Consider the following 27,345-nt stretch of genomic DNA (forward strand, 5'->3'; position numbering starts at 1 on the left):
TCATTATCTTGACTTGGTGAATTGCTCTAAACCAGCTTCTCTGATGAAAAAAATTGATTTAACATTTATTTAAACAATTGAAAATAATGCTTGAATTCTATATTTTCCTGTCCAGAGCATTTCAGTAACTCTGCACTATATAGCTTTGACTAATTAAACTGAAACTCCCCCCAAAACCCATGCATCTAACTCTCCTTTACATGTATATACACATTCAGAAACATGCTTTAAAATCCTGCCTGGTCTATTAATCAGACCAAAAGAGTAATCATTCAGCTGCTGTACCGTAGTTCCCTTGATTCATTGATGTCAGTAATTAAAAGTTTTGGAGTTATACTTGTAAGATTCAAAGCCACGCATTTATCTACAGGCAGGATGCAGCTTCTGCTGACTGCCCTCATAAGAGCATCTCTGATAGTGAGCAACACGTCATTTCCCCAAGTTTTTGTCAAGAATGTTCTTAAAATTAAAAAGATGAACTACTGAATTAAACCTACCACTTGTAGATGAGAGAAAGTTATGGAAAAAAATTACAGTAAGGGGGAAAGCACATATGTACTATTGTTAGTAGCAAAGTTTACAGAAGTGTGAGGTTGTGTGGGTAGGTAAAAGAGAGCCAAATTTCTGAAACAGAAAACAGGAGAAGAGACCATCTTCTCCTCCAGAAAGAGGAGCTTCTGGGGCACTTAAAATTGACCCCAAAGAACATTCTCTGTGAAAGGAAATTAGCAAGTTGTCTTCCAACAGTAGCATTGGTAGTGAGGGGGAAAAGGGATTTCTTGCAGATCAAAAGTAAAGACTGAATAGAAGAGTTGCAGGAGGGCATTCTTCAGAAGGATCTGTTAGTCTGGATAAGCTCCTGCCAAGTGCTGTATATACAGTTTCTTATCTACACTGAATTTCCAAACCTTTTGAGGTTGTCCACCCTGTCTCATCTGCCTTTTTCTTTTTAAATTGTAATTCAGCCTTTCCTTGTGATCAGCATAGTTCCTATATTTAGATTCAAATCTCACTTGGAGAACACTTTAATTCATTGCATACCACCAGCCTCTGATTTTGTCTCTGAGATTCAGAAAGACACCTTGACAACATTCTCTCTGCTCCCAGGGATTTTGATGGGAACAGTTTTGAAATTCAAACCAAACTGTTGTGTTTGTCAAGACCAGGGTGAGTTTGTGCAATTAGAACTTGATTCACTGTGTTTTTGACAAGTTCTCCAGGGGGATTTCTAAACATTGAAAACCTTTTAGGATGAAGTTCATGTTTTCTGCATGTGCCTGGCAAAGGTAGATATATCGCTCCAGTATAAAAAGCTGAAATTGCATTTTTCCTCTCACAGTCAGGAAGTGAGCTTGTATTGGGGTCAGAGAGGAGGCTGTAGAGAAGAGTTATCTTCCCTAATTTTTATTCACGTTGGAGGCTATACTTTGGGGTTTATGATTTTGTTCATTCTTTAAGGCATGTGATTTACGTATGCATAACATAGAGAGAGTACTGGCAGCATTTTCTTTCCCCAAGGGATGAGAAAATGAATGGATTTTTAGAGAAGGGAGGGCAGACAGGAAGAGAAGATCTTAAGTAAATAATTTCTGCAACTATCCAGTGACATACACTCTCTGTAATAAGAGAATATTTCATGTCACTGAACTGCAGTGAATGGCTAATGTAATTCTGTGGTCAGTATGGAAAATACAGTATAATAATCCAAGCAGCACACTAGCTTTATGTAGCCTCTTGTTATTACTGAATATAAGTAGTAGACCTGTATTTACACAGGAAGACTATTGTTTTCTTATTTTTCTCAAAGTCCCTGTAGTCAAATAATGTACAATACAAGAAAATAAGGGTATCTTATGACAAAGATCATACAGCAATTCTTAGTAACTGGAATTTTCCTATAATTTTGTATCGCTGTGTTGTTATGGGTATATTTGGTATCTGATTCAATTGGTTTGTAATTAAAGAATGTCTTGGTTTAGAAACTGGGAATCTATTTAATATAATAGAATAAATCAGTTAAAAATTAATACACTTACTAAAACACACTGCATAACATTTTGAGGCCTTGATGCAGTGCTGAGTTCTGTACTCAGCAGCAGTTGTCTGAGATTGGACCATTACTGGTATGAAACCCCCTCAGTTTATCTTTTACAAAGTCTTCTGTTAAACTGGGTGTGGGGGGGAGGAGGGGAAGAGAGAGCACCTTTGAGTTTATACTTTGAGTTTATATCTTTTTCCTTATCTAAATGGTTGGTGAAGACCTTGCTGCCATTCAGCATCTCAGTCTCTGAGGGGACACTGTAAGTCAGAAAACCTTCTGGACAAACCACTGAGGACTCTGAGCTGGCAGGTTTAGTTCTGTGGTCAGTGTCCTGGATCTGTTGTAAATGAATTTGGCAGTCTGTATCTCATGCACCAAACTGAGTCTGTATTTCACACCAGCACAGTTAAGAAGGCTCTTTCCTTTAGTTTTCATGGGAATATACTTTCCAGGAACTTTTCCAGTCTCTTTCAAACAGAAAAATCAACTATTGCATTCAAATTTGTTGAAATGGGAAACGGTTTGTGCTGAATTTTAAATTCAGAGAGCAAAAGGAGATGCTTCCATTTGACGAGGATGCACACTCAGTGCAGCGCTCTGCTGTTTAGCTTCCTGACCTGATGAGGGAGTGAAGAGAAACTGTCTTATATGATTACTAAAATTATTATGATTCATGGAAATAACTAGGTAGATCATGACAAACACAGAAAAAGTATTCAGAGGTCATTAGACCAGCCCTCATTGCCACTTAGGGCTTATGTATTCTGAAGAACTTTAGTGCGAAGAAGAGCATCTGCTTTGTAGCATGTACTGCAAGCTGTAACTCAGGCTTCTGGAGTGTGACCCAGCTGAAACACCCTAAGTGTGATTCACCTTGAAGGTCAGGATGCCTAAATGTAGGTGGCTGCAAGGGAACTAGGTGTATACTCATTCCCATTCTGGTGGATGGCAATCTAATCCACAAAATAAATGTTAGAGACTGATTTGGCAGCATGTGTAATGCAACTAAGAATGGACAAAATAAATGCCCATATAACATATATCCAGTTTCACTTGTATTCTAGATGGTTGATGGCAGTTTGGAAACATATTCCAGAGGTAGTACTGATGTGCAAGCGAAGCTGATTGTATTTTTACATGTAGGCCTCCTAAACTTCATGTGTTTCCTTATATCCTCTTTTGCTACCGAGATGAGTTTACATAATGGCTATGCCACCCCAACTGGCAGCAAACAGCCTGCTGTTGCTTCTGGGACAGGTGTGCCTAATAGCCACATTACAGCTCTTGAAGATAAAACTGAGGGTAGAGTGAGAGCATGGAGGAGGAGTTCTGGAATGGGATGAAGGAAAATGAAGGCAACTCATTCACAAGTGCAGTGCGCTGCCACTGCTAATTCTATTAGCAGGCTAAAAATCAGGACACAGAAAATTATTTTAATTTCAACTAAAAAACCAGGGACGGAGCTGGGAAGACTAAATATATTACATCATGTTGCTGTTGTCCCTGAAAAAAAGACCTAAGTGCAGATAGCCATGTTTTGCTAAGTCTGTCTTTCTTCTTTACACATTTGCAAACAGTTCTCTTTTTCTTTCCTTATATCTTAAGGGTGGTATATTAGTACAAATTCTAAGGAGGAAAATAATTTTGGAAAAGTTATTACTGATTTCTTTAAAGGAATTTTCACTGACTTGTTTGTACACCCCACATTTAAGTTTGAGACACATTTCTCCTTGTGTTCCATATGCATCCCGTGTTTTTGCTTTGTGCCATCCTCTTAAGCTTTATTATTTTTTTCAGTATCAGTAACTTGCAGCATATAATCCTGGGTTGTTTCTTTTTTCAATAGAGAATTTAGTATTACTGTTTTGATGCCTTAGCCCCATCAAGATGAACAAGTACATGTAATTTCCAGTTACAGCTAAACCAAAACAAATCGGAAGGAAGTTTTGGACTGAGACCATTGACCCAAACCTGCCACTTCAGATCGTACTTAACACCAAAAGACGAATCTATAGTTTGGTTTGTAACCAGCCCCAAATTTTCTCAGAACGGGTGATGGTAAAACTTTTCAGAGTATGTATGATCTGAAGGAATTTTGACCAAAACAGAATGGCTCCTCAGTCCTCCATTTCTAATATTGAGTCAATTGATTTACTTTCCATTACAGTGAGTAACACACAGTAATCCCTTTGCTCCAGACACTCTTCATTTTATTGTGTTGCAAAGCTCACAGCGAGGAAAAACTCTGCTCATGTATTTTACTGCAAAAATTGTGGGCTTAGGCACCACTATAAAATACCATTAAGACTGGAGTATCGTACAACAGGGAAATTCATATATATGAGTATTTAGAAAAAGAAAGGGAAAATATGATTTTGGATGCAGCTGAAATTAGCTGGAGACAGTTGCCTTAATGCAAAATGAACTCAGAATTCTAAGTAGAGCTTACTGTTCTCAAATAGATACAAATGTCATTAGCAGTCTTTACAAATCCTGAAATGCTCCAGATTTCACTGTTCAGCTGCAATGTGGGTATATTTTCCACAATGCAATGGTATGTGTATTAGCGTGTATGTACTCATATTGTTAAAGATGATTACATAGCAATGTATTTAAAATTTATTTTTATTCTTCACCTTATAGACAGATATTTGGTCTTCTAGGGTACCAGAAAGACTGTCTGGTCTGTTGTGATTTCCCTTGACGGCAAGCTGTAGTCTTAGTAAATCTGTAAATATATGCATTGCATATTATTAGTGAATATTAATTTCTCCGATTTAGCACAGAAATGTCTTTCATAAAGTGTGCCACTGAGGTAGTTAGAAAAACCATTACTACTGACTTGCTGGTGGTTTAGGGAAGTTTCATGTGGGGAACAAGACACAGCTGCTTTACAGGAGCTGAGTGCTTTGACTCTTACAGGTACACGATATTGCAACATTACCACTTTATTTAGCAACTTATCAGACTCAAGAATCAACTGGAAGAGCTAAGACTGGTGTTTTGCATCCAGATGAATTACTTGATACCTGTTTAGCTCAACCAAGGTTAGACATGAGTGAGACAGTAAAGCAAGAGTAAAAGCTTACAAAAATTGGAGAAACTCAGAGAAAAAAAAAGTAGAACATTTACATTTGGGCAGCTTTGATCAGCCTTTTCAGCAATTGGGAATAGCTAATCAACAGGTAAGAGTGAGTTACAAAGAAGATGACCCTCACAGTGTCACTGAAGTCAGTGATGGCTCACATCTGCCTGATGGAAACCTGGTGGACTTACTTGTAGGACATCCTGGGTATGCTCCTAGGACATCCTTGGTATGCACAGAGGCTGTGCTTAGTGATGTCTGCTGCAGCTCTTGCATGGATAAAGTTGTTTACCTTTCTCCTCTTCGCCTCTCATGAGTAGATGAATCTTAAATGGTAGATGTAAGAAAAAACAGTCATTGCCCTCAGTGGGAAATGGTAATTACTGTTGTTCATGGTCACTACACATCTCAAGATGTGAAACCTGGTGTCCATCCTTCCTTGTGTACTGGCTTGTTTTCAAACACAATTAGTTCCTAACATAACAGAAAGAATGGATAGACATTAATTCTTAACTCTATTAGCAATATCTGTTCTACCAAGGAACCAGCAATGGTCACTAAGGACTGCGGAAGTATTGAGCTAGATGATGCTCAAAGACAACCAAAATACAAGTTCAGACCTAGAGTATGCTAAAGATTTATGGCAGGTTAGACAGGCAGGCATAAGCAATAGTGACTTCATTGGTCAGGATGACAGGTAATTCAGGATACCTAATCCATGACATCCTCATGTTTTCTTGCAGCAAAGAAGAATTATAAGGAACAATGAAAAAGGAGAAAGCTCTGCAGCTGAAGGGAAACTGCACAGAGGAAAGTTTCTTTAAATAGAGAAGAGATTATAGCCCAAATTTGTAGACTGATTGAAGGAATAGCTGTCATACAGACAGCCTGTACCTAGAGTAGTGAAAGATCTGAAGGGATTTGAATATGAAAGGCAGTGGCCTATATTTTATTTGATGAAAGAGAAAAGTGAGATGGTCAAGGAAACAGACTAGAAGAATGGTCTTTGCAGCAGCATTTCTGTGTCACTGGAGAGCAAGTGCGCTTGTGAAGGCCAGAGGGAAAGATGCCGATGTAACTGAACAGATGAAGAGAGCCTCGATAGAAATTTTAGCTGTGGGGTTTGATAGGAATTGTCGTATCTGTCATATGCTATGCAGAACAGATCTGCGGTACCAAGACACTACCAGGTTGTGAAAGGTGAATAGAACATGATACCCAATCTATAGTCACAGGGGAGAGAGAGGGAGTGCTGTCTATCACAAATCAGGTATCTGCCTGTGAGTATAGGCATGGATATGGGTCTTTCAATGAAATGCAAGCATTTCTTATTTTAGGCATCTGAAATCTTGAGATTACTTTGAGCTTGCTGTGGAAAAGCTGAATACCAGTTTGGACATTTGAGTAACAAGGGTCACTGTTTTGAGGACATGTGCATAAACAGTTTTGTCTACACTCAAAATGCATTAATGTATAAATTTAAAGTGCAGAGACCAGGACTTGTTTGGGACCTGGTGGCCTGGGAATTGTTGCCTTTAAATAAGCAGAAATTGATAATAGACTAAAAGGCTCTGTAATGTTTTTTTAATGGAAGGGGTCATTCAAGGCCAAGCACACTTAAAAAGTGATCATATTGCTACTTTAACTCTCAAAGAAGGAGTTATTACTGTTGCCTTATCATTTTCTCAAATAAAGGAGAAAATGAGCCAGACTTGCAGTGCTGGTTCTAGAGAAAGGCAAGGACCTTGAAGAAGCTAAGCAAAGACTGGGGAGAAGACCACAAAGATTACAGAGAATGACAGTAAGGTTGGGGGTATGTCTGTGCGTTACGTTGCCATGTAGATCAGTGATAGCCTTTCTATACCCATGTCTGGTGCTGGAAGCTGTCTTCAGTCTTCTGCTTCAGCAGCTTGGTGCTCAACTGAAGCAGTTACTCCACTGTTACAGTGGATTTTCCATATTTTGAATTCTTTAAATCAAGACTAAGAGACAAAAAGTTTCCGCAATTGGTGACTTTGTGCCACTGTTCCTGATGAGGCTTTGTGATTGTTGTTGCCAATAACAATCCAAGCAGGTGAAGCCAAAAGACATGAGCAGATAAATGAAACTTTCAGGACTTGAAAACTATGAATAGATTAGCACTGATGATACCAACATGAAGAAGGAGGTCATTTGAAGAGTAATATGTCATCTTTCACTGTGGGAGCTAAGTAGCCCCACTGAAGCCGTACAAGTACAGGTGATAATGTTAAGACTAGATGTCTATTTTTCATTTAGTGATGACTAAAAACCTCCATGTCTATCAGACTTCCTTCTTATTTAACTAAGGTATTGTCAAAGAACAGAAGGCCAGAAACTGAGCAGTGGATTTCATCTCACAGGCATGAAAGTGAGTTCTAGTCACGGCTGCTGACTTCTCTTCTTACGTGTGTTTGAATAAAATATTTAAATGATGTTTGCACTTTAGCAGCTCACAGCTGCAGACATCTCAGCTGAAGAGATCACTGCAAGTTGCAGCACTGCAGCGAAGTTAAAGGTAGCCACAGAGGAGTCATGCCTCTGTCTCTGCAATCCAGCTGTTCATTTCTTACTTCAAACAACTGCAAAAATATGTAGCCATTGCCTCTCATTAGATTTCCTCTGTCTGTCTGCCTTTCTGCCACGTTCTGAGAGTTGAAACAAAGCTATCTAAGAGATGCGAAGATACCTGAAAACGCACAATCTTCTATCTCACATGTTAAAAGGATTTTAATAATTTAAACACAAACTGCTGTCGGCAGTTTCTGGAGCACATATGCACATTCATATATGCATTTTCTTAGTTTCTTCCCTCTATTTTTGTTTATTTATTATTCTAGGGGCTTTAAAGTACGAATGTTTTCCTAGCATTAAATATAGCATACATCATCACTACTTAAAGCAGAAATATTCAGTGCTCATTTTTCCTCTTTCATGATTTTATCTGAACAGTGTGTTTTATTTTTGATGATATTTCATATTTACTTTGTAACAAGCACCCTATGAGCTGTTCAGGAAGAGAGATGAAAGCACATTTGTTAACTATGGGGAGTTACTGGGTTTTAATACCAGTCCCACCTTCTCTGTGGCAGTTTTCCCTGGGTGGAAGGGGGGTGGCTGAGGGATGTGGGGTCATGTGTGCATGTAGCATGGGAGGGCTAGCGTGGCATTGCGATCCTTTGCTGAGTCCTGCTGGCATCAGATCCAGGTCCCCTGGGGCTGGGAGACATTGCTGAGAGCCTGCAATAAAAGCCAGCAAGCAGCAAGGAGCAATCCCACAGCCAGCCAGGATGCTGGGGGGTGCCAACATGCCCCTGGGCTGCCTGTGAAGGCAGCTGCCCAGGAGCCCTGGGGCTGCTGTTGTGTCCTGGCTGCAGTCAGGACAGGTCTTCCCCAGGCAATGCCTTCTCTTTTCCTCAGGTGATGGCAGAGAAAGGCCAGATCATACCAGCAAGTGTGGCTTTGATGCTCAGTTACCATTACTAAATATATCTTTAACTTAACAAAATATCAAATCAGTGCTGTCAATTCCACTGGAGGTTCTTAAATCAGTACCTGACATTGCAGCAGAGAGTGTATGCATTTATTTGGTGGGGGGAACTCGAAACAAAGGGAAGAAAACCAAAACTATCATGATCTCTTTTGCAGCATCCATTTTTGTCTGTGCTTCTGGGTTTAATGAGGTAGCTGATGAAAATCAGAGGTGTTCCCTTTGCCCATTGGAACACTAGGATGAGCCCCTCAGCGATCTTAAATACATCCTCTGACTGCCCTTTTCTCATGACTAGAGGGAAATGAGGCAATAACCTCATTTGATTTGCACATCCCACAGAACTTGCCAGTGAGGTTAGACACCTCTGTGCAGCTAATTTAAGCCTGCTGGTTCTGGGTTGGTTTCTCTTTCAGAAGCTGCATAGAGGTATGCTGCTGACCTGCCAGGTTAGAAACCACTGGAGTAGATAAATATTAGAAATATGATGCTGATGGGTTTAAAGAAGAAACAATCGTCTGTTCATGCAATATGAGAGCTACAAATGTAAACTAACAGTTTGGTTGTACGTCTTTATTTTACAAACTCTGCCAGTAGAGATACATTCTAAAGATGTCATTTTGTGCCCAGTTCCTAATGAGATCCCAGGTATGTCAGAGCGCAGACACCTCAGCAATAAGAACTAAAGCTGATCACATGAACTTTACATAATTATGAGCTGAGAACTTAAAGAACATCACTTATGTCACTCATTTCCCAGAGGTGAGCACAGACTGATCGCACAGACTGATACGGGAGACCACAGAGAGAAAATACTATGTATGAAAGCATGGTGCAGACCTGATCTGTGTTCCAGTTACCTGTTAACAAATGAGGCAGATTATTCCTGCAAGGCATCTTGAATTTCTTGGAAAAATCGTTTTTAGTAAGTTGTCTTTTGCTTGTCAGTAGGAAAAGACTGGTAACAAAGTCAAAAGATTTTGGACAACACTTTCTTAGAATCTAGACGGCAAAATGGCCATTTTGTTGGGTTTGGATTTGACAGCCTAATACTGGCATTAGCTCGAAAAGTTAATAGTCATCTGCTCTTCTCCTGCACTATAATACTACAGCTTTGTATCCATAGGTGATAATGTCACTACATGAACAGTAAATGTTCACATTTACCAAAGCTGTAAGCCAAATGAAGCCCTGAAGGCTATTTAATCACCTAACTTAAAGTTTCATTTTCCTGAGTGCTGTGGCTGTAATGACTTTCATGGAAGTCAGTAGATTTAACTCATTATTTTAGTTTCCTTTTGTAATAATTTAATATTGTTTTCAAATGCATTTTATTGTGATTCATTTTATTTTGTTGTTGTTTTTTTATTTCTGTATTTCCAGTGGGACTGTTTTTAAATAACAGATTTTGTAATCATACCAATAAAGGTGTTACATTTGAAATGTTATTTGTGGCGAAGAAGAAACACCTTATAGATAAAGCCAAGAACTTATTATTAGTATCATTTATATTTTAACAGTGTAATCCAAGAGTCATTAGTTGAGATCTGATTACTACAGAAAATAACACTTTGTGCAGAAAAAAGTTTCAGTAACAATAATAATGTCAGTATTGTTCTACATACACTTCTTAGCTTCTACCCCTTTTCCCAGTGTTTCATTCACCCTCCCCCTGCTCCTGCAGGTCCTGAAATGGGCATTTTCAGTCTGGTGGGGATCAGTGGAGCATTATGGAGTGTCATTGGCATCTGGAGTCCTTTAATGGGAAGGATATGATGTTCATTGTGATGGTTTCTTTTTCCTCACTCCCTAAGATTTACTTGGGAGCATTTTTATGTTTGCTAACACACTTTTAGACCTTGCTGTTTTTTTACTGATCTGAAGCTCCACTTACAGCCAGGTTTACTATACACAGTGCCTTTCACATGTTAGACACTTCTTTGTTCTCCTCATTGCTTCTAAAAGCAGTTTTGCCCAGCCCCAATCTGCATTTCTTTAGCACTGGTGAGTTGTTTATAGCTGTGAGGTCTCCACTGCCAGCCTGTACCCATCTCTCTAGCAATGGCAGTACCATATTACAGGGCTGCAGGTAACAGAGGTCATGATACAATTCAGGCACACTTCATACAATATGGGGTATGTAGGTAGAAAATGTGAAATAATGTACACATGAAAGGTAGCCATGGTTTAAGTGTCAAGTAAGTGTGTTTGCTGAGACAAATAATACAGTAAATGGCATATCTGACAGAGCTGGCATTCCAGTTACTCATTATCGGGTAATATTCATACAGATCAGAAAAAATGCTGAAGTTTTTATAAAACTCAGCTGCAAAGACACAGTCCAATATAAAATTCTGTATGGTGGAATTTTATTTGTAAATCAGCAAAAAGCACAGTAGGAACACTGGGGGAAGGCAAGAGCAGGAGGCCAGATCTGTAGTCCCATGTTTACTTATTTCTGCTCTCTGATTATCTTCAGGAATATGTAATGTATTTCTTCCTGTTTATTCCTGGGTGATAGTATGTATGACTTAACATGAGACACCAGTCCAGAGACAGATATTAGATGCTGTGAACTGAGAACATACACTCACAAAATCTTTATATTTGGGCACTTTTTGAATGCCTACCACCTGCGAGGGGATGGCTGGAGATGCAGTGTAAGGGATTGTGCAGCTGGCAGTTATACCTTGTGACCGGGAATGCATGGTTTGCATTAGTAAGAAGGCAAAAAGAGAGTAGCCTTATTTCTGGTTTCTCCATCTGTAAATTGGCACTTTCTGTGAACACTGAGAAACAGGTACCAAGAGTCAGGTTTTCTCATTGCTTGTGCTCCTGTTAATCCATTTAACTCAGGATCACAAAGAGTTAGCACAAATCAGCTGCTGTTAGTGTTTGGGCTATGCTATTCCCTGCTGATAAAACTGTTCCATTTCCCTTCCACTGCAGAAAATGTTGAAGCACTTAACAGTTCTTGGAAGTTAAGTTATATATAGTGATTTATCTCTCAGAGAAGATTCTTAGTTTTGAATAACTTTTTTCATTACCCTGGTAGGAAAATTTCAGCCTTACAGAACCAGGGAAAAAAAAAGAAAGGAAAAAAAAAAAAGGAATTGGCAATGGAATTGGGAGATGGCTGTGCTGGAATGGTTTTCATGTGAAGGAGGCACAAGTCACTCAGAGAGTTCCTTCCATTTCATTCTTTTACTTTCAGTAATCCAGGTGCCTGTTGCACCAGCTTGTGAGATCCAAGTCCAGAGGTATGCATGGGAACATGGCCACTATGTTTGTAACAGTAGATCACCAACAATCTGTGGTGCACAGAGTAAGCACTCAGGCACTAATCCCACTGGCTAGCACTACTGCTAGGCTTTCAGTTTTAGCTCTAATGAGCCATGCTGTTATACCCATTTTCAAGTGACTGATGGTGGGTGAAGATAACCGAGCAAAAAATTCCTTTAAATGCAGATCCTCTTCAGCTGGCTTACCACATGCTACCAAAGTATGCAAAATGACAGGTAAGAGCTTCCACATTTCCAGCATTACCCTGTCAGGTGAAATACAGCAACAAAGAAAACTGCTTGGATTGATTGAGGCAGATTGCACTGAAGACCCTGCACTTGCAGGGTGTTTATTTTGATGTATTACTTGCAGGGTGTTTATTTAGATGTATTAAGGCCAAATACAGGAAACACCCTGTAAGCTGAATACAGATACATGAAATGTTTGAAGGGGTCAGGCTTTCTTTGTCAGTTTCTTACCTGTAAACTGTTTGTCAAATTAGTAACAGAAGTTGTAATTGTATTGCAAGCTTGCTATATAGGTACTCATATGCTTAGACAACTTGGTATTCGTATGCTTAGACTACTTTGTACTATCAGCTGTTACAGTGGGTTCAGTATTGTCACTATGAAGTGAACTTTTAAACACATAATTGCATGGAGCTGAAGTAGAAATCATGTTTAATATCTAATATAAATAAGGTATTCTATTTCAAGTGATTCAGTCAACCTTAAAGTAATAAAATCCAATCATAAAAGGCTTAAAAATAGAACCCTTCCCTTTTATTAATTTAAGCCATTTTAAAGGGTAAAAATATACTGTGAAAGCTTATATTTAACTTTTTTCTTTTTTTATTTTAACAGGACTGGGAATTTCCACATTTTATGGGTGATGTTGAAGTGAATCTTCCAGGTTTACCATCTGCACACATGCAGTTCAAAGTACCTTATTTCCAAAAGATCCTCAAAGAGGAGTATCACATACATATAACAGGTATGTGATGTTTCAGATTGTGGCACAATCCCACAGTTAACCGCTTCTGTGTAACAAATGTATGCTAACATGTTCTTAGCCACATATATTTGTGTGGGTGTGCATGTGTGTCCCTCAGATTGCTATTTTTCTGTTTCTGTCCAAATCTATATCATCATACATAAAGATCTCAGGGAAATGAATAACCTGTATCTCACGAATCAGAGAGACCTGCTGTTTTTCATGGATTCCAGCAACTTCTTGTGACACTAAGTAATACCTAGTGTAGCTTTATAGATCTTTTATCTAAAATTACTCTCCTGGGGAATTAGCAGCTTATTTCATCTTCAAATCTCTTATGCTTTCAGATGCTTTTGCTATGATTTATGCTAATATCTTTTCATAACTTCGGTCATTCTCATCTGGTAAAGGCCACTCATAACCATACTTCCATCAGTCATCTAACCAGAAGCAGACAGTTAAATAACCTCAAATAAAATAGAATTGCAGTTATTCAAATGGATGGTACATATAGATAAAAAGTACCTGATCCTTGCATACTGTGAGACAGTATTTTAATAACAGTAGGAAATGAAAAAGAGAAAAAGGTTAAATAGGGATGAATACTTTGGTTTTACCTTCCATCTGTGCAGGAGCATAGCTGCTCTCTCTGCATTGGCAAAAGTTGGATAATAATAAATACCAAAAGAATGCAGGTGTGAATTGCCAGGGGTCTTTAACTGCTAATGTAAACAATCACAACACATGATTCTGTACAGCAATAAGATAGATGAGGGCATCCAATGGCACAGCTGTATGAAACTCCTAGAGATCAGGGACAAAAGGAGCATTCAGAGATGATACAAAGATAAAGCCAAGAGTTAGCAGGTTAGTCACAAGCTCACCAGGGAGCAAAAGCCAAGGGAAGAAAATGTGCCAATGAGGAAAGACTGATGAACCAAAGGCTCAGACAAGATAGGCTGAATGAGGCTTCAGAAAAGGCATTTTCAGTAGAGAATGACTGATCACATTAAAAACCAGAAAGGAAGAGAAAATGATTGCAAAACTTACGTGTTGGCTATTGAATGAGGGAAGGCAATTGGCTGTAGGAAGTACAGATGGAGGGATAGAAAGTTTTTCAAAATTGCATCTAGGTGCCGTGCTGGAATACTGAGAGAAAAGATACAGTCATCAAGAGGAAAGGACTGGGGCAAGTCTGAGTGAGACTGTTTGAGCCACCAGTGGTTTTCATAGAATAGAATCATGGAATAGTTAGGGTTGGAAAGGACCTTAAGATCACCAAGTTCCAACCCCCCTGCCATGGCCAGGGACACCTCACACTAAACCATATCACTCAAGACTCTGTCCAGCCTGGCCTTGAACACCACCAGGGATGGAGCATTCACAACCTCCCTGGGCAACCCATTCCAGTGCCTCACCACCCTCACAGGAAAGAACTTCCTCCTTATATCCAACCTAAACTTCCCCTGTTTAAGTTTGAACCCGTTACCCCTTGTCCTGTCACTGCAGTCCCTAATGAAGAGTCCCTCCCCAGCATCACTATACCCACCCTTCAGATACGGGAAGGCTGCTATGAGGTCTCCACGCAGCCTTCTCTTCTCCAGGCTGAACAGCCCCAACTTCCTCAGCCTGTCTCCATACAGGAGGTGCTCCAGTCCCCTCATCATCCTCGTGGCCCTCCTCTGGACTTGTTCCAACAGTTCCATGTCCTTTTTATGTTGAGGACACCAGAATTGCACACAATACTCCAAGTGAGGTCTCACAAGAGCAGAGTAGAGGGGCAGGATCACCTCCTTCGACCTGCTGGTCACACTCCTTTCTATGCAGCCCAGGATACAGTTGGCTTTCATTTTTTTCATCAACCAACACCCCTAAGTCCTTCTGCGCAGGGCTGCTGTGAATCTCTTCTCTGTTTTGGAACAGGATGAAGTAAATGATCTCATGGTCAGGAACTAGAGGTGTAGGGTGAGAGGAAATCAGATGTGTACATAACGAACACATTTTTTGTCGCCCAAGTGAGCAAAAAAGGAGAGGGAAAAAATAAAGTATAAGCATCAAATACTTGATATGAATTATAGGCATGTTAGTGAAAAATAGTTTTTTTCTGCTTCTCAAGACTGAAGCATGAGTTTGGATGGGCTGAGTCCCACAAGGCTCCCTGATGCCCTGCGGTTATTCCATTGTATAAAGAGAAGTAGTCCAATGGGTGCACAAAGGGGCACGAACAATGACTGAAGAATGGTAGGATGGGTGGCACCATCGCATACAGAAATGCAGACTATTATAGTTAATGTAGATGAAAAACAATAGGTGATAGAAGAGCAAAGATCAGTTTTGCATTGTAGAAGAGACAGAGATACTGATGATAAACATGGAAGAGCAAAGAACAACAGTAAAAAACATCAGTTACCAGATCAGAAATACAATTGCTTGCAGTGCTGCTGTTTGAAAACAGACCAACTGAGAGAAACCAATATTTATGCATTGTAGAGTCTTCTGCATAGGGGACTGGAGGCCTTTCTTATTTTCTGGCAAGAAGGCATTCTTTTAATAAGGAGGAGCTAATGAATAGGGGCTGAGGAATATTTTTCCCTGCTCAGCGTTAACAAGATCCATTTATTAGATTCACTAGACAAATCAATCCATTTGACTGCACATCACGTACTCTGTCTACTGAGTGCCTGTTTTATCTTGGTGCTACGCCACCCTTTAAGAGATCTAATAAACAGTGATAACACATGGCACAAGAACCTCCCTTTGGGTAAGTTTTGCTTGAACCATCTGTTCTTGCCGTCAGTTCTTGTCTTAGGTCAGGGTATTATCTTGGATCATTTTCAAGCTCTAGATATTGTGTAGATGCTTAGATACTTGTAATTTTCTACTCAAACCAAGAAGCTAATAAAAGGAAAGAAGAACTGGTTAAATATATATATAACAAGATGAATGTAGTCCAGTCTAAAATGAGAATGATGCAAATGAACGCAACTGCAGCAAATGACATAGGGATAGCACGCTGATAATGGCAGGCAGCCTGCTGCATTTAAGCCCTGTTTAATACATGGAATCCAGAATGTTAAATTAAGCCATAGGACTTCTTTTTAGTAACAGGCAGGAAAAGAAGACTAAGGCCTGAATATTTTTTATTTTAGTACTTGCTATAGGGATAAAGTCAAGCTGTAAATCTATGACCTGTGACCTGATTTATAGAAACTGGAAACACTTTTCTCTCAAATAGCAAGGAGAAAGAAAGTGTGGCTGAAATAACACTTACCATCTTTTACCTGGGGAATTTCACTCTTTTACAGTCAGTTTTGGTCACTGTTGATTGATGTAAGTAAGAGCAGCCCTAGGACTCCCCTGAGCAGCCCAATTCGATGCTGGGTTGCTGTAACAAGCAACAGGCCCACAAAGAAGCAGCTGTAAGTAATGGAACATTCAGAGGAGTAAAGGACTTTAAACCACCTTTCTATTGGTGTGTATTTAATGGCTTTGTGCAAGTGCTCTACAGATGAAGGATTTCACAGTTACATGCTCTGTGTTGCCAACTCTCCTGATTTTATCACAAGTCTTAAGACAGTTGCTTTTCTTTTTTTTTTCTATTTTGTCTTAAAGTCTTAGGTCCTGAATTCAGTGACTATGAGAGAATTTCAGCTTTCATAAAATAAAGCTTATGATTACAGAGAAGAAATGTTGCTTCTGTGTAACTCCAGTATCTAAATGGCAGATAAATATAACAGTGCAAAGTGTATTATTTTTAACGCATCTTGCTCCTTTAAACTAATAACATGCTTTCTTAGGCCTGATTTATGATTTCTGAATGGGGTAAGTTGGCAGTAATATCAAATTAACATCTGCAGCCTGTAGCTTATATGCTTCGGTGTAATTTTAAATTTACTATCAAAAACATATCTTATCTTTACTGGTAACTGAGTACATCATTTTGCTCAAATTTCTTTGCTTCTAGGAACTCATAGCAAGAATCTATTCAGTATTAAATATTTTTATCCTGTTTTGATAGCTGCTTTTATCTATGAACATCAAAAATAACTTGAATTCCAGCATCTGCTTAACTCATCTGGATTTCCCTTGACAGATGGTTCATTGCAAAGTGTGTGTTTTCCTTCTTGGGCTGCTGTTTATGAAAATACATAGTCTACCCTAGTTTCTATAGTACCCAGGGAAAACTTAAAAGTAAATTTTGTTACTTCAGATTCTTTCATGGTTAAAAGGCATTATGGGTCCTGGCTGGTACCCTTTAATAGCAGCACTGGAGATCCAAGAGCATCTTCTGTCAAGTGTGAGAATAATTTTCAAATAGGAAATGTTAAAATTTGGACATCAAAACAGGTTGGAGATTTTATTCTGGCTGTTTATAAACATGTTTCTGAGTGCTGATGTAACCAGAGTGCCCTTCCAGCCAAAGGAGAAATTATCATCTTGATTGGTGGTGAGTGCCTAACATGGCTGGCTTGTGGAGTTAAACCAAAATGTGCTGACAGTCAGGCCAAGCATCACCTCTACAAGGAAGCCTGAAGGAGCCTGTGGGCAAAACCAGAAAGGTTAGAGGTAAAAACAAAGCTGTCTGTTCACACAGATTTGAAAAAAAGTCAGAGGATTTGCGCCTTAGTTCACCTAACAGTATGCATGTATCTAGCTAATAGGACTAACATGACCAAAGATATGAAGAACATTTCAAAGATACCTAAATGTTTTACAGAGGTGTCTGAGAAGTCGACATTTACTATACTAGCCTCTGGCTGTGGCTGCACAGCATGAGGCCACCTGAGTCTAGCCTTAATAAGTGGATTTTCCGCATTTCCTCTTGACCTCAGGAGGGATGATGAGGACTGCCTTCTACATGAGATCTCTTCTTTTAGGATATTATCATTCAGGTACAGAGTGGACATGCAAAAATAAAAATGCTTCCAAATCAGCACCTGGTTTGGAATACTTGGACCTTCAGTATCTGCTCAATTGCCCAGTAAATCAGTTGCATGTTGGACTGTGGATGGGTTGCTGAACCTGTCATAAACTTTATCAGCCTCTTTTAAAATGACCACTGCCCAAATATCTTGTTCAGCTGATGCCTTTCTGTAAAAGGGAAGAAGAAAAATCCATGCCTCTTTGACCATGAGAATGCTCCTGGCATTCATCTTCATGCATAGTTTTTCAGCTTCAACAGGAAAGGCAGATTATTTCTAAGCAAAATCCCATACAGGCTGGTGTTCAGAGCATGGTTCTACAATGCAGGGCCAAACTGCCATAAGCAGAGATTGTTCTACAGTCAGGGTTTCCTTTCTGATGTGTGCCCTAGCCATGAGGATACAATCCTCCTCAATAGTTATGCTCAGAAAATAAGGATCAAATTTTCATCCCCAAAAAGTGGTTGTAGCCTACAGTGCCCAAGAAAACATTTCACATTTTACATCGCAGACTCACAAATAGAATTAATATCCACAGCTTCATTAATATATTTATTTTGACCCTGTGCAAAAGTAAAAACTTGGGCTTGTTTGTGTGCAAGGTGAGACATCAGGAGTGAAGTCTAATTTACGAAGTTGATTTCCCATGTAAGCTTCACGTATGACCTAGGGTAAAAACCATTATGCTGAAATTAAGTTACGATGGACAATCATTTTATACATGTATATTATACACGTATAATATTAAATGTTGGTCAGTATAAGTCATCTCAAAAATTCCTTGTCATGGGGAATTACCATTAAATAGATGTTTGTGAGTGGACACTGTCAGGCCTTTTGGTTCAGTCTGCTCCAACACATTTATCACTGATCTAGAAGGTTTGCTCATTAAACTGAACAGGATATCACACCTACTAGTACAGCAGTCAAGTGCATGTCTTCGAAGAGGGGATAGACAGCAGAGGACACTGTATTCTAGGAAGAGGCAAATACTTGCTGTAAGTAACCAAGACAGTGCTAACTCCCAGTGATTTTGTATCTAAGGAGATTAACACATCCCTTGGCTGCAGGGAATACTGAGTAGGAGTAGGAAGATGTCACTGTGTTCATATATGGTTATAGCGAGACTGTTACTCATATGCGATGTTTGGTTCTGGTGACAACAGTTTTCAAAAGAGGAGGAAAAATCACAGAGTTCATCAAGCACGACAGTGATGCAGGGGATGGGAAAATGGTCTAGAAATTAGAAATTTAAGGAATTTTGAGAAGATCCAGTATGGAACAGAGGTCTTGGGCACCTAGGTGCCACTTAGACATACAGGTTGCGATTCATCTTAAGGGTGTCTGCATCAAAGCTGATTGTCTAAGCATCCTTTATAGTCCACACTGACCCAACAATCCCAACAGCAGAGCTTACAGCTGTGCTCCTGCCCACCTGACACTGTCTAGGAACTGAGCAAGGGAGTTTCAAGTTCATGCTTTTTATGAAACAGGAATGCTTGAAAAGTATATCTCAGAGCAGGTGAGCAGTCAAATTCATAATATAAGAGGGGTGGAGCCTTTTTTAGGCAGATGCATTTTAGAAGAGATTCACAATTATGAAACCACACTGCAGGATAGATGCTACGTGAAGCCTGAGATCAAGCACCTGGGTACCTCTATTCAGCATTTTTAGTGTTTTCTGCTAGCTTCTTAGTCAGCTTCACCAGCTGCAGGCTGCTGTCTCAAGTCTTACTCCTTAGGTAGCTTGCTCTACATGTTTCATTTAGGACAATGTGGTCACACAGGTGATTGCTGTGAAATCCACTGGGTGCCTTCATACCCAAAAAGGAGATTGGTTATATCTCAGCATTGCAATGTCTAAGTTTCCATTGTCAGTCATAACTGAAACCTACAATCAAGAATTGATTGTAACCTACAATTCTTGATTGTAGGTGTCAGTTATGACACTGTTATACTTCACAGTGTATTTTGGCCTATATAAAGGCCATCTCAATAATGTCCCTGTTTCATTATTGATGTTTCAGTTGTCTGTTTTCTCTCTGCACATCTTCATGCTAGCCATGCCTAGATGAAAAGAAAGAGCAGTACTGGTCCTGCATGAGTTTTTCCACTTCTTACAGTCTCTAGGGTCTAGCAGATCTCTCTGGAAAATCACCAGTCTTGACTCTGCAGAAACACGAAGCATCACAGATAGCATTTTGATGGAAGATTGTTCTTGGATGGGCTTATGATGCATTTTCCTGGGAAAAGAATATGGCTTAACGAATTAAATTCAGGGCAATGAAGCAAGGTGTTAGTTTCTGGTTGAAACAGTTTTCTGGTTGAAGCAGAGTAATAGTTTGATGAAAAATTATTGTTTCAAAAAGTGTGTTACACAACTGGTAAAAAACAATGTGTTCATATTCTTACCCTCCTGGAGCATTTTAGTTGTACAATTTGAACACACAGACTTTCAGGAACTGGAATCCATTTATGCCTTAAAAGCCAAAGCATAAGTCATTTGATAGATACTCTGATACAGTTGTTTTCTGTTTCACTTGAAACATATTTAAATATGGTTCCAGCACAGACCAATAACATTCATCACCAGCAGGAACATTCCTCCATGCATGTTCTTTCATGTAATGCTGACAAGTAGATTTGCTGGGTTCTTGGGTGGTCATCACATGCACAGGTGATGTTCAGCTAGAATGTAAGAGATGCTTTGACTGAGAAAATGTATAATTTGGTTTGTGTATTCATAAAATAATTCTGAATGGATACCTGGAGTTCACCTGTTCCAAAACCCTGTTCAAAGCCCAGTGCAATTGCATAATGTTCTTTAATGTCTTTTGGATGCCTGAAGGGAGCATGCAAAAGAGCAACTTTAAATAATAAAAGGAGAAAGGTTTCCTCCTCCAGTACTGCAGGAGCTGAATGTCAGACTATGAGTCACTCCTTGGAGGAGCATTTCACTACATGGACTGTCGGAAAAGCTAAGCTGTCTAGCCTCCCAAGACTACAGTCAGCCCTCGCTATTTCTCAAGGGTGTAGTATCTCTAAATCACAGTTCATCCAGTTATCCCCATCTGAATATGTTTGTGCATCATGGTTGGTGTATCAAAAAATTTACATAATTACCAACCCCAAAAAATTCAGTCATTTCAGTCGTTCCTGGTATATAAACAGTTCCATCTATTATGGCCTTTTCATGGAAAACTTCCATGTGAATATTTCATAAGTCCTGGAGTTAATGCTTCTTTTAAGTTTATTGATCTACACCAGATCACCTAGTGGTCTAATCGACAGGTCACCTACAAAATGCAATGTGAATTCATTTGATGTACTGCTGTGCTTGTGTTACAGAATTATTTTATAATGTGCCTAGACCTAATCATGAAATGCTAGGGGAAATTCAGCAAAAATCTATAGGGGAAATTTAATTGCAGCTTTGCTTTATAGATTAAAAAAAAAAAAGTGGGTTTGTTGGTTTGGGTTTTTTTTCCTCTGAGTAGCTTTTACATATGACTGAATTTGTACTGCTTCTGAAATGGATATATCAGATGACAAAACTTTCTTTTTCCAAACAGGCAAATGGTTTAACTATGGAATTATCTTCCTTGTTTTGATCTTGGATCTGAATATGTGGAAGAACCAAATATTTTACAAACCTCATGAATATGGTCAATATATTGGTCCTGGACAGAAGATCTACACAGTGAAGGACTCAGAAAGCTTGAAAGACCTTAATAGAACTAAATTATCCTGGGAGTGGAGATCCAATAACACCAATCCGTTGACGAACCGGACCTATGCCGAAGGAGACATGTTCTTGCACAGCAGATTCATAGGCTCTAGCCTTGATGTCAAATGCCTGGCTTTTATTCCAAGTTTGCTGGCTTTTGCTTTGTTTGGTTTCTTCATCTGGTTCTTTGGGCGATTTCAGAAAACTGATCAAGGCATGGAGAATTTAGACAAATCATACACAAGAATGAAAAGAAAGTCACCGTCAGATATGGGAATGACACGAGAAAATACACAGGTGTTGGTAGAAGAACCGTTAAGTTTTCAAGAACCACATCTTGTATCCATAAAATCAGACTTAAGTGAAATAGTTTTTAATTCTTCTCTCCTAACTTCTGAAAACTTGAACGCACAACTGAATGAACCAGATAGCCCTTTACAGCCAGTACCAGAGTCCTCTGTCCCTAAGAATAAACCTGTGACATAAAGGCAAATACCCAGGAAAATCAGTTTAAATAAGCAGTTACTGTAAGATTTCAGTTTTACCTTTTGTAAGTTAAGATTTACATAGTGTTTAGAATAAGAACATATACCAAAAGGTGCTCAGCATGCTTTTTTTAGGAATTTTGGTTTTTATTTGTATTATAGTATGTGCCTACTGTATATCTAACATTCCTTTATAGATTGCTTCCCAAAATTGCACAAGCTGTTTATTAATACATTACCTTAACTGTATAATAGTGTATTAGATGATTACTTGCAGGTATAAAATTCTACCGTGGTGGTGCCTTGAGACATTAAACTGTTTTTTAACTCAACACCAGATGTATAGCACAGTTCTTCTAATCTACTTTGCAAAGCTTTTTGTATATGGTTATTTTAAGTACCATTTGATGTCTTCACAGAGATAAATATAGTTATTCCTAAAGAAGGGTTTGTGTTAGGGCATCACAACTTGACTTTGTTATTAGCTCATCTGCGAAGCCAGTGACTTTGATGACCTGACTGCAGAGAAGCATGTTGATTACCTTTTAATTTTTTGCTGACTAGCTGCCAAACACAAATACAGATTCATTATGTGGTAAACAGCAGAGAGATAATTCAGCATGGGTCACTACTTGTGAAAATATGACTTACTCCATCAGTAATAGCAATTAGGTGATAATGCCTAATTATATTTTTCCTAATTAAAGATAAACTGCTCCTTGATTAAAAGTTTTGCCCTTCACGTTTTAGAAACAGAGGTGAAAATACATTGTAGAAGTAACTCTTTCCATCATCACACCAAACCTATGCAACATCAAGGAGCCAATAGAGTGCTTACAGTAAAGGACACAAAGCCCACTACATCCAGTTTTGAGTAGTTTGGTACCAATATATCTGGGCATACATGAAACATACACAGAAACACATCACATACGGACAGTCAAACTTCTCCAAAAACTAAAGCCATGTTTATGGGTCTTAATTAAAATATGTTAATAACTGATTTTTATTGTAATTTTTTTTTCTCTTCACTCATTATCCATGAATAAGTGTTACCTGAAAGCAGAAACATGGTGAAACTGGGGGGGGGGGGGGAAGAAGGGCTGTGTTTGCTTTTTTGAAGGGGACTCAGTAAAGTGAATTCTTCTACTGTATGATCAAAATATATGCACTAGGGAAATTGCATATCTAAAACATCAGAAAGACTCTGATTTGCCTCTAATTTAGTTTTATAAATTGTTGCTACAAGTTACTAAATAATAAGCCATTTTTAAGTCTGAATTATTTCCCTGTCATTTACTGGTGTTGCTGCATTTTGTCTTTGTGACTTTTTTATCTTTGTTGTTTTGATCTATCTGCTTTTAAGTTTTTGGAATGCTGAATTTAGCATGCATAATAGAATTATGCATTTATTAACTGTCACTTGAGAGCCAATTTTAATAAACATCATTCAACGATTGTTTATTATGAGGCAGGAATATATTCCGTTACTATTGCAATTTTTTGTACACATTTTATCCATGCATTGTCCTGTTTAAAATCATAAATATTTCTGACACTAAAAAAGGCAGTATCACAGCAGTGTCAAAATCAAATAATTTGCTTACGGGACATGTCATATTTCATCAAGAGAAAGTTCACTTTAAAACCAGGCTAAATTTTTAACCATTAAAAATTATGACTAAAAATAAATTTGTTAGGTTTTGCCTACCACAGCCTATAAACTTATTTAATTGACTTAAGATATAGTCAAAGACAAGCCATTAGTTACTGACATGGTAAAACACTGTGAGATCCTGCTCGTACTGTGTGAGAGGTGACTATACTGGTGGTTGACTTTGAAACAGCATTTGATTTCTTAAGTAGTTACAGAAATACCTGAGTAATTTTTCAGATGATACGTGCTTCTCTGTATGTTTTGGACACCTATCGTGGTTTAAACCCAGTCAGGTAACTCGTTCACTCACTCCCCCAATTCTTGCCCTCCCCCTGCTCTCGGAGGGACGGAGAGGAGAATCGAAAAGAATGCAACTCCCACGGGTTGAGATAAGAACAGTTTAGTAACTAAGGTATAACACAAATCACTACTGCTACCACCAATGATAATAATGATAAAGGAAATAACAAGGGAAGAGAATACAACACCTCACCACCAGCTGACCGATAACTCGCCCCCCCAGCCCGACCAAGCTCTGACCGATACCTCCTCCAACCCTGCAGTCCCCCAGCCCTTCCAGGTAACTCCCAGTTACCACCTGGGCATGACATGCTGTGGTATGAAATACCTCTTTGGCTAGCTTGTGTCAGGTGTCCTGTCTCTGCTTCCTCCTGGCCTCCCCTCCTCCCTGGCAGAGCATGAGGCTCACAAAGTCCTTGGCCAAACCAAAACATCAGTGTTATCAGCTCTGCTCCCAGGCCGAAAGTCAAAACACAGCACTCACCAGCTACCAAGAAGGAGAAAAATGACTGCTACTGCTGAACCCAGGACAACACTGTAAACCCAAGTACAGAAAATCTCCTGTTAGCTCATTTCTCCTTTTTGTGCATAGGAGTGGTTAAATCCATTAATATGGAGGCAGAAAATGAAAGAATTACTTGAGCCTTACAGCCTGTGTGATTACATGACTCTGAGAAAACTGTTATTAAGCAACTGATCCGCAGCTGAAATTATTCTGTGACCTCACATTGAGTTAATGCTTTTAAGGTCATTATAAGCCTGTATGAAAGAGAGAAAGGCATCAAGTAATCCTAGGTTTTGCATGAGTATTTAAATTAATGGTCAAGCAGAGAGACTGCTTATATCATGAATTCATAAGAAGTTAAAAGATTCAGTGTAGCCACTCACCATGGTCATATCATCACTTTAATTAAAAGAAGAAGGACTCCTCAGTTCTGTGGGAGTCTCATTTGTAAAAACAGACACAGATGGGAGAGGAGTATTTCCACTCTCCGTTTCTACTATTAAGCTTGAGAAACCTGAGTTAGGTGGCTACGCTTACTCTACGCTCCTTCTGAAGCAGGCAAAGACTGGGGAGCTGAACACCCTAAAGGTGATTTGGTACCTAATGTAGTCATTTTTGTCTGCGTGACTAAGTAGCACAACTCAGCAGGAATGGGTTTATGGTGTGAAACGGTGCTGAGGATGCAGAGCCCACAGTTAGTGCATTTCAAGATTTTACTTCAGCTCTTCCCTGGTCCTTATAAACTGAACAGACAGCAGTATGTTTTGGACAAATCTCATTCATGTGTAGACACCATGCGGTTTGGATTAGGGGACAGTAAGTGGGCACAATCTAAAGTGCATTCCTGAGCTGAGTCATCCTCAGCTTTCTGAAGCAACTTGTCTTCCTCTGTGGACCGTAGAAGGGTCCATGGGAGACTGGGTGGCTAAGTAGAAGGCTTAAAATTGGTTACCCAAAATGGAAATACTCCTTCTGGAAGTACATTCATTGTTTTCAACTGTTGCTCATTATTAATATTCTGAAATACTTCACTAACTCAAAACACTCTGAAATGCTTTCTAGTCTAGTACCCGTGACTAGCACCTTGATATGGATGATTGGCCTTTTCCTATGTGAAAATAGGAAAAAGGTTTTTTGTGAAAGCCTATTACACCAAGATTTTAGTTGGTTGTTTTTTTTTTCCTTCTGTGAAGAAGCTGGAAGAATCCACAGAACAGAAAAGATGAAGTGTCAGATTTTTCACACACTGCACAGCTCTCCATTCTGCCCTCTATAACAACCCATCCAGCCGCTGCCATCACTAAAGGGCTGGCCTGTGTCCACTTTGTCAGAGATCAGATTTGGTACAATAGTTCTTTTTTTTTTATCATAGATACACTCTACAATGATGAATGATAGATGCTGCCTAAAATAGCATACATAGAGACATCTCTAGGATAAGCACATAAGATTTATGAGCCCACAGTTATTTATAGCATCCCCAATCTTTGCAGAGGTGGAAATGACATGGAGCAAATAGAAGGTAAGAATATTTGTAGAAAGTACCTTAAATACAATATTCATGCTTATGAAAATGTATATGTATGTCTAAAATCCAACTGCAGAAGATGTGTATGTGTAAGTGTATGTATGTTAGGAGCCTAGGGATTAGTTGATTTTGTTGGGGGAAGCTGCTGAGTCTCTCAAACAGATGATTTACTACTACCCTCTTTATTCTACATCGCTTCAGGAGTTACTTACTCCAGGTTGCTTCATCTCCCCTGCCTCCATTTCTATTGCCTAGAAAATATAAAACCAAAAAAGAACATTTAACTGCACTATCTGCTTCCCCAAATTATGGTGTTTCTTTTCCTAATTTATGCAGAAAGGAAATTTGTTCTGTTTAAAAGATTTCTGTCCTTTCCAGATAGTGTCATCATACTGTGGTCTACTGCACTGTATTACAGGATATGTTAAATTATTGCTTTTCCTGCAGTGGGTAGCCTCCATCATGACAACCACCTGGAAACAAAGAGCAGACTTCCACTCAAAGACTGGAAAGGCAGCAATTCAGATACTGGACTGGCAAGCTCATTTTCCCACAAGTGAACAGGTTATGACTCACTAGTAAAAGATGTAACAGATTTTTAATACACTGCCTTTAATTTTAAAAACCTCCTAGGAAGGGCTCTGTGGGAGAGAACTTTTTATCTCAGGCCATAAATTTGAAGTAGTTACAGTCCTGCAAGCAGAGTGTTTCAGCTTTTCAGGTTGCATTTCAAAGTAACCAGCTTAAACTTTGAGCAGATTACAAGACAAACCTAACTGTGATTTGATTAACTTGTAGCTGTGCAGTGCAGGATATAGACAAACCACCCATTTACCAGAGGTTAGAGTGACCCCATGCTAGGGATTATGGACAGTGACATGCAAAGATTCAAAATGCATTTATTAGCAGAGTCGCAGTCCGTTTGTCAATAGAGATGCCACTGCAAACACCAGACAGACCATCTCTTCTACTATACTGTCTCTTGTCCATCGTTCTAAGTCACAAATGACAAAGAGGTTGTTCTTTTCCCTGTGCAGTCAAAACTGTTGTGTGGGGAGGAGCATGGGCTCCCTAAACGTGATATGGCATGTCACTGTGATACATAACATACAAACTCCAGATAGGACAACCAAAGACAGGCAAAAGGAGAAAGTCTGATCTGTGAGTTCCACAGCCTTGAGGTGAAGCAGAATGGCTTATGTGACCAATTTAGAAGGAATTTAATATAAACAGAAATCCTGATTCACAGGAACATGAGGGAACAAATGGAGAGACAGCAAATCACAAGAAATCCTTTCTATCCCCTTCAGAT

The 27,345-nt window shown here is 39.1% G+C and overlaps 1 protein-coding gene and 1 long non-coding RNA gene across 4 annotated transcripts in view; one reads left to right on the forward strand and one right to left on the reverse strand.

Moving 5' to 3' along the window:
• The window catches only part of TMEM117 (transmembrane protein 117), a 238,005-nt gene extending 215,630 nt beyond the window's left edge, over positions 1-22,375 (forward strand). For all 3 annotated transcript variants that reach the window (XM_062612535.1, XM_062612524.1, XM_062612513.1), the window contains exons 7-8: positions 12,780-12,909; positions 21,404-22,375. In XM_062612535.1, coding sequence (XP_062468519.1) covers positions 12,780-12,909; positions 21,404-22,044 — 771 coding nt within the window. In that variant the 3' untranslated portion in view covers positions 22,045-22,375. The remainder of the gene's footprint in view (positions 1-12,779; positions 12,910-21,403) is intronic.
• Positions 22,376-23,552: 1,177 nt separating this feature from the next.
• Positions 23,553-25,192, reverse strand: LOC134160482 (uncharacterized). Its single transcript, XR_009963558.1, has 2 exons — positions 24,537-25,192; positions 23,553-23,969 (listed from the first exon to the last, which is right to left on the reverse strand). It is a non-coding gene; the product is annotated as an uncharacterized LOC134160482 (long non-coding RNA).
• Between the last annotated feature and the right edge of the window lie 2,153 nt (positions 25,193-27,345).

Source organism: Pezoporus occidentalis, unplaced genomic scaffold (genome assembly GCF_034315485.1).
Source record: "Pezoporus occidentalis ecotype Australia unplaced genomic scaffold, CSIRO_AGI_Poc_V1 ctg100, whole genome shotgun sequence".
NCBI lineage: Eukaryota > Metazoa > Chordata > Aves > Psittaciformes > Psittacidae > Pezoporus > Pezoporus occidentalis.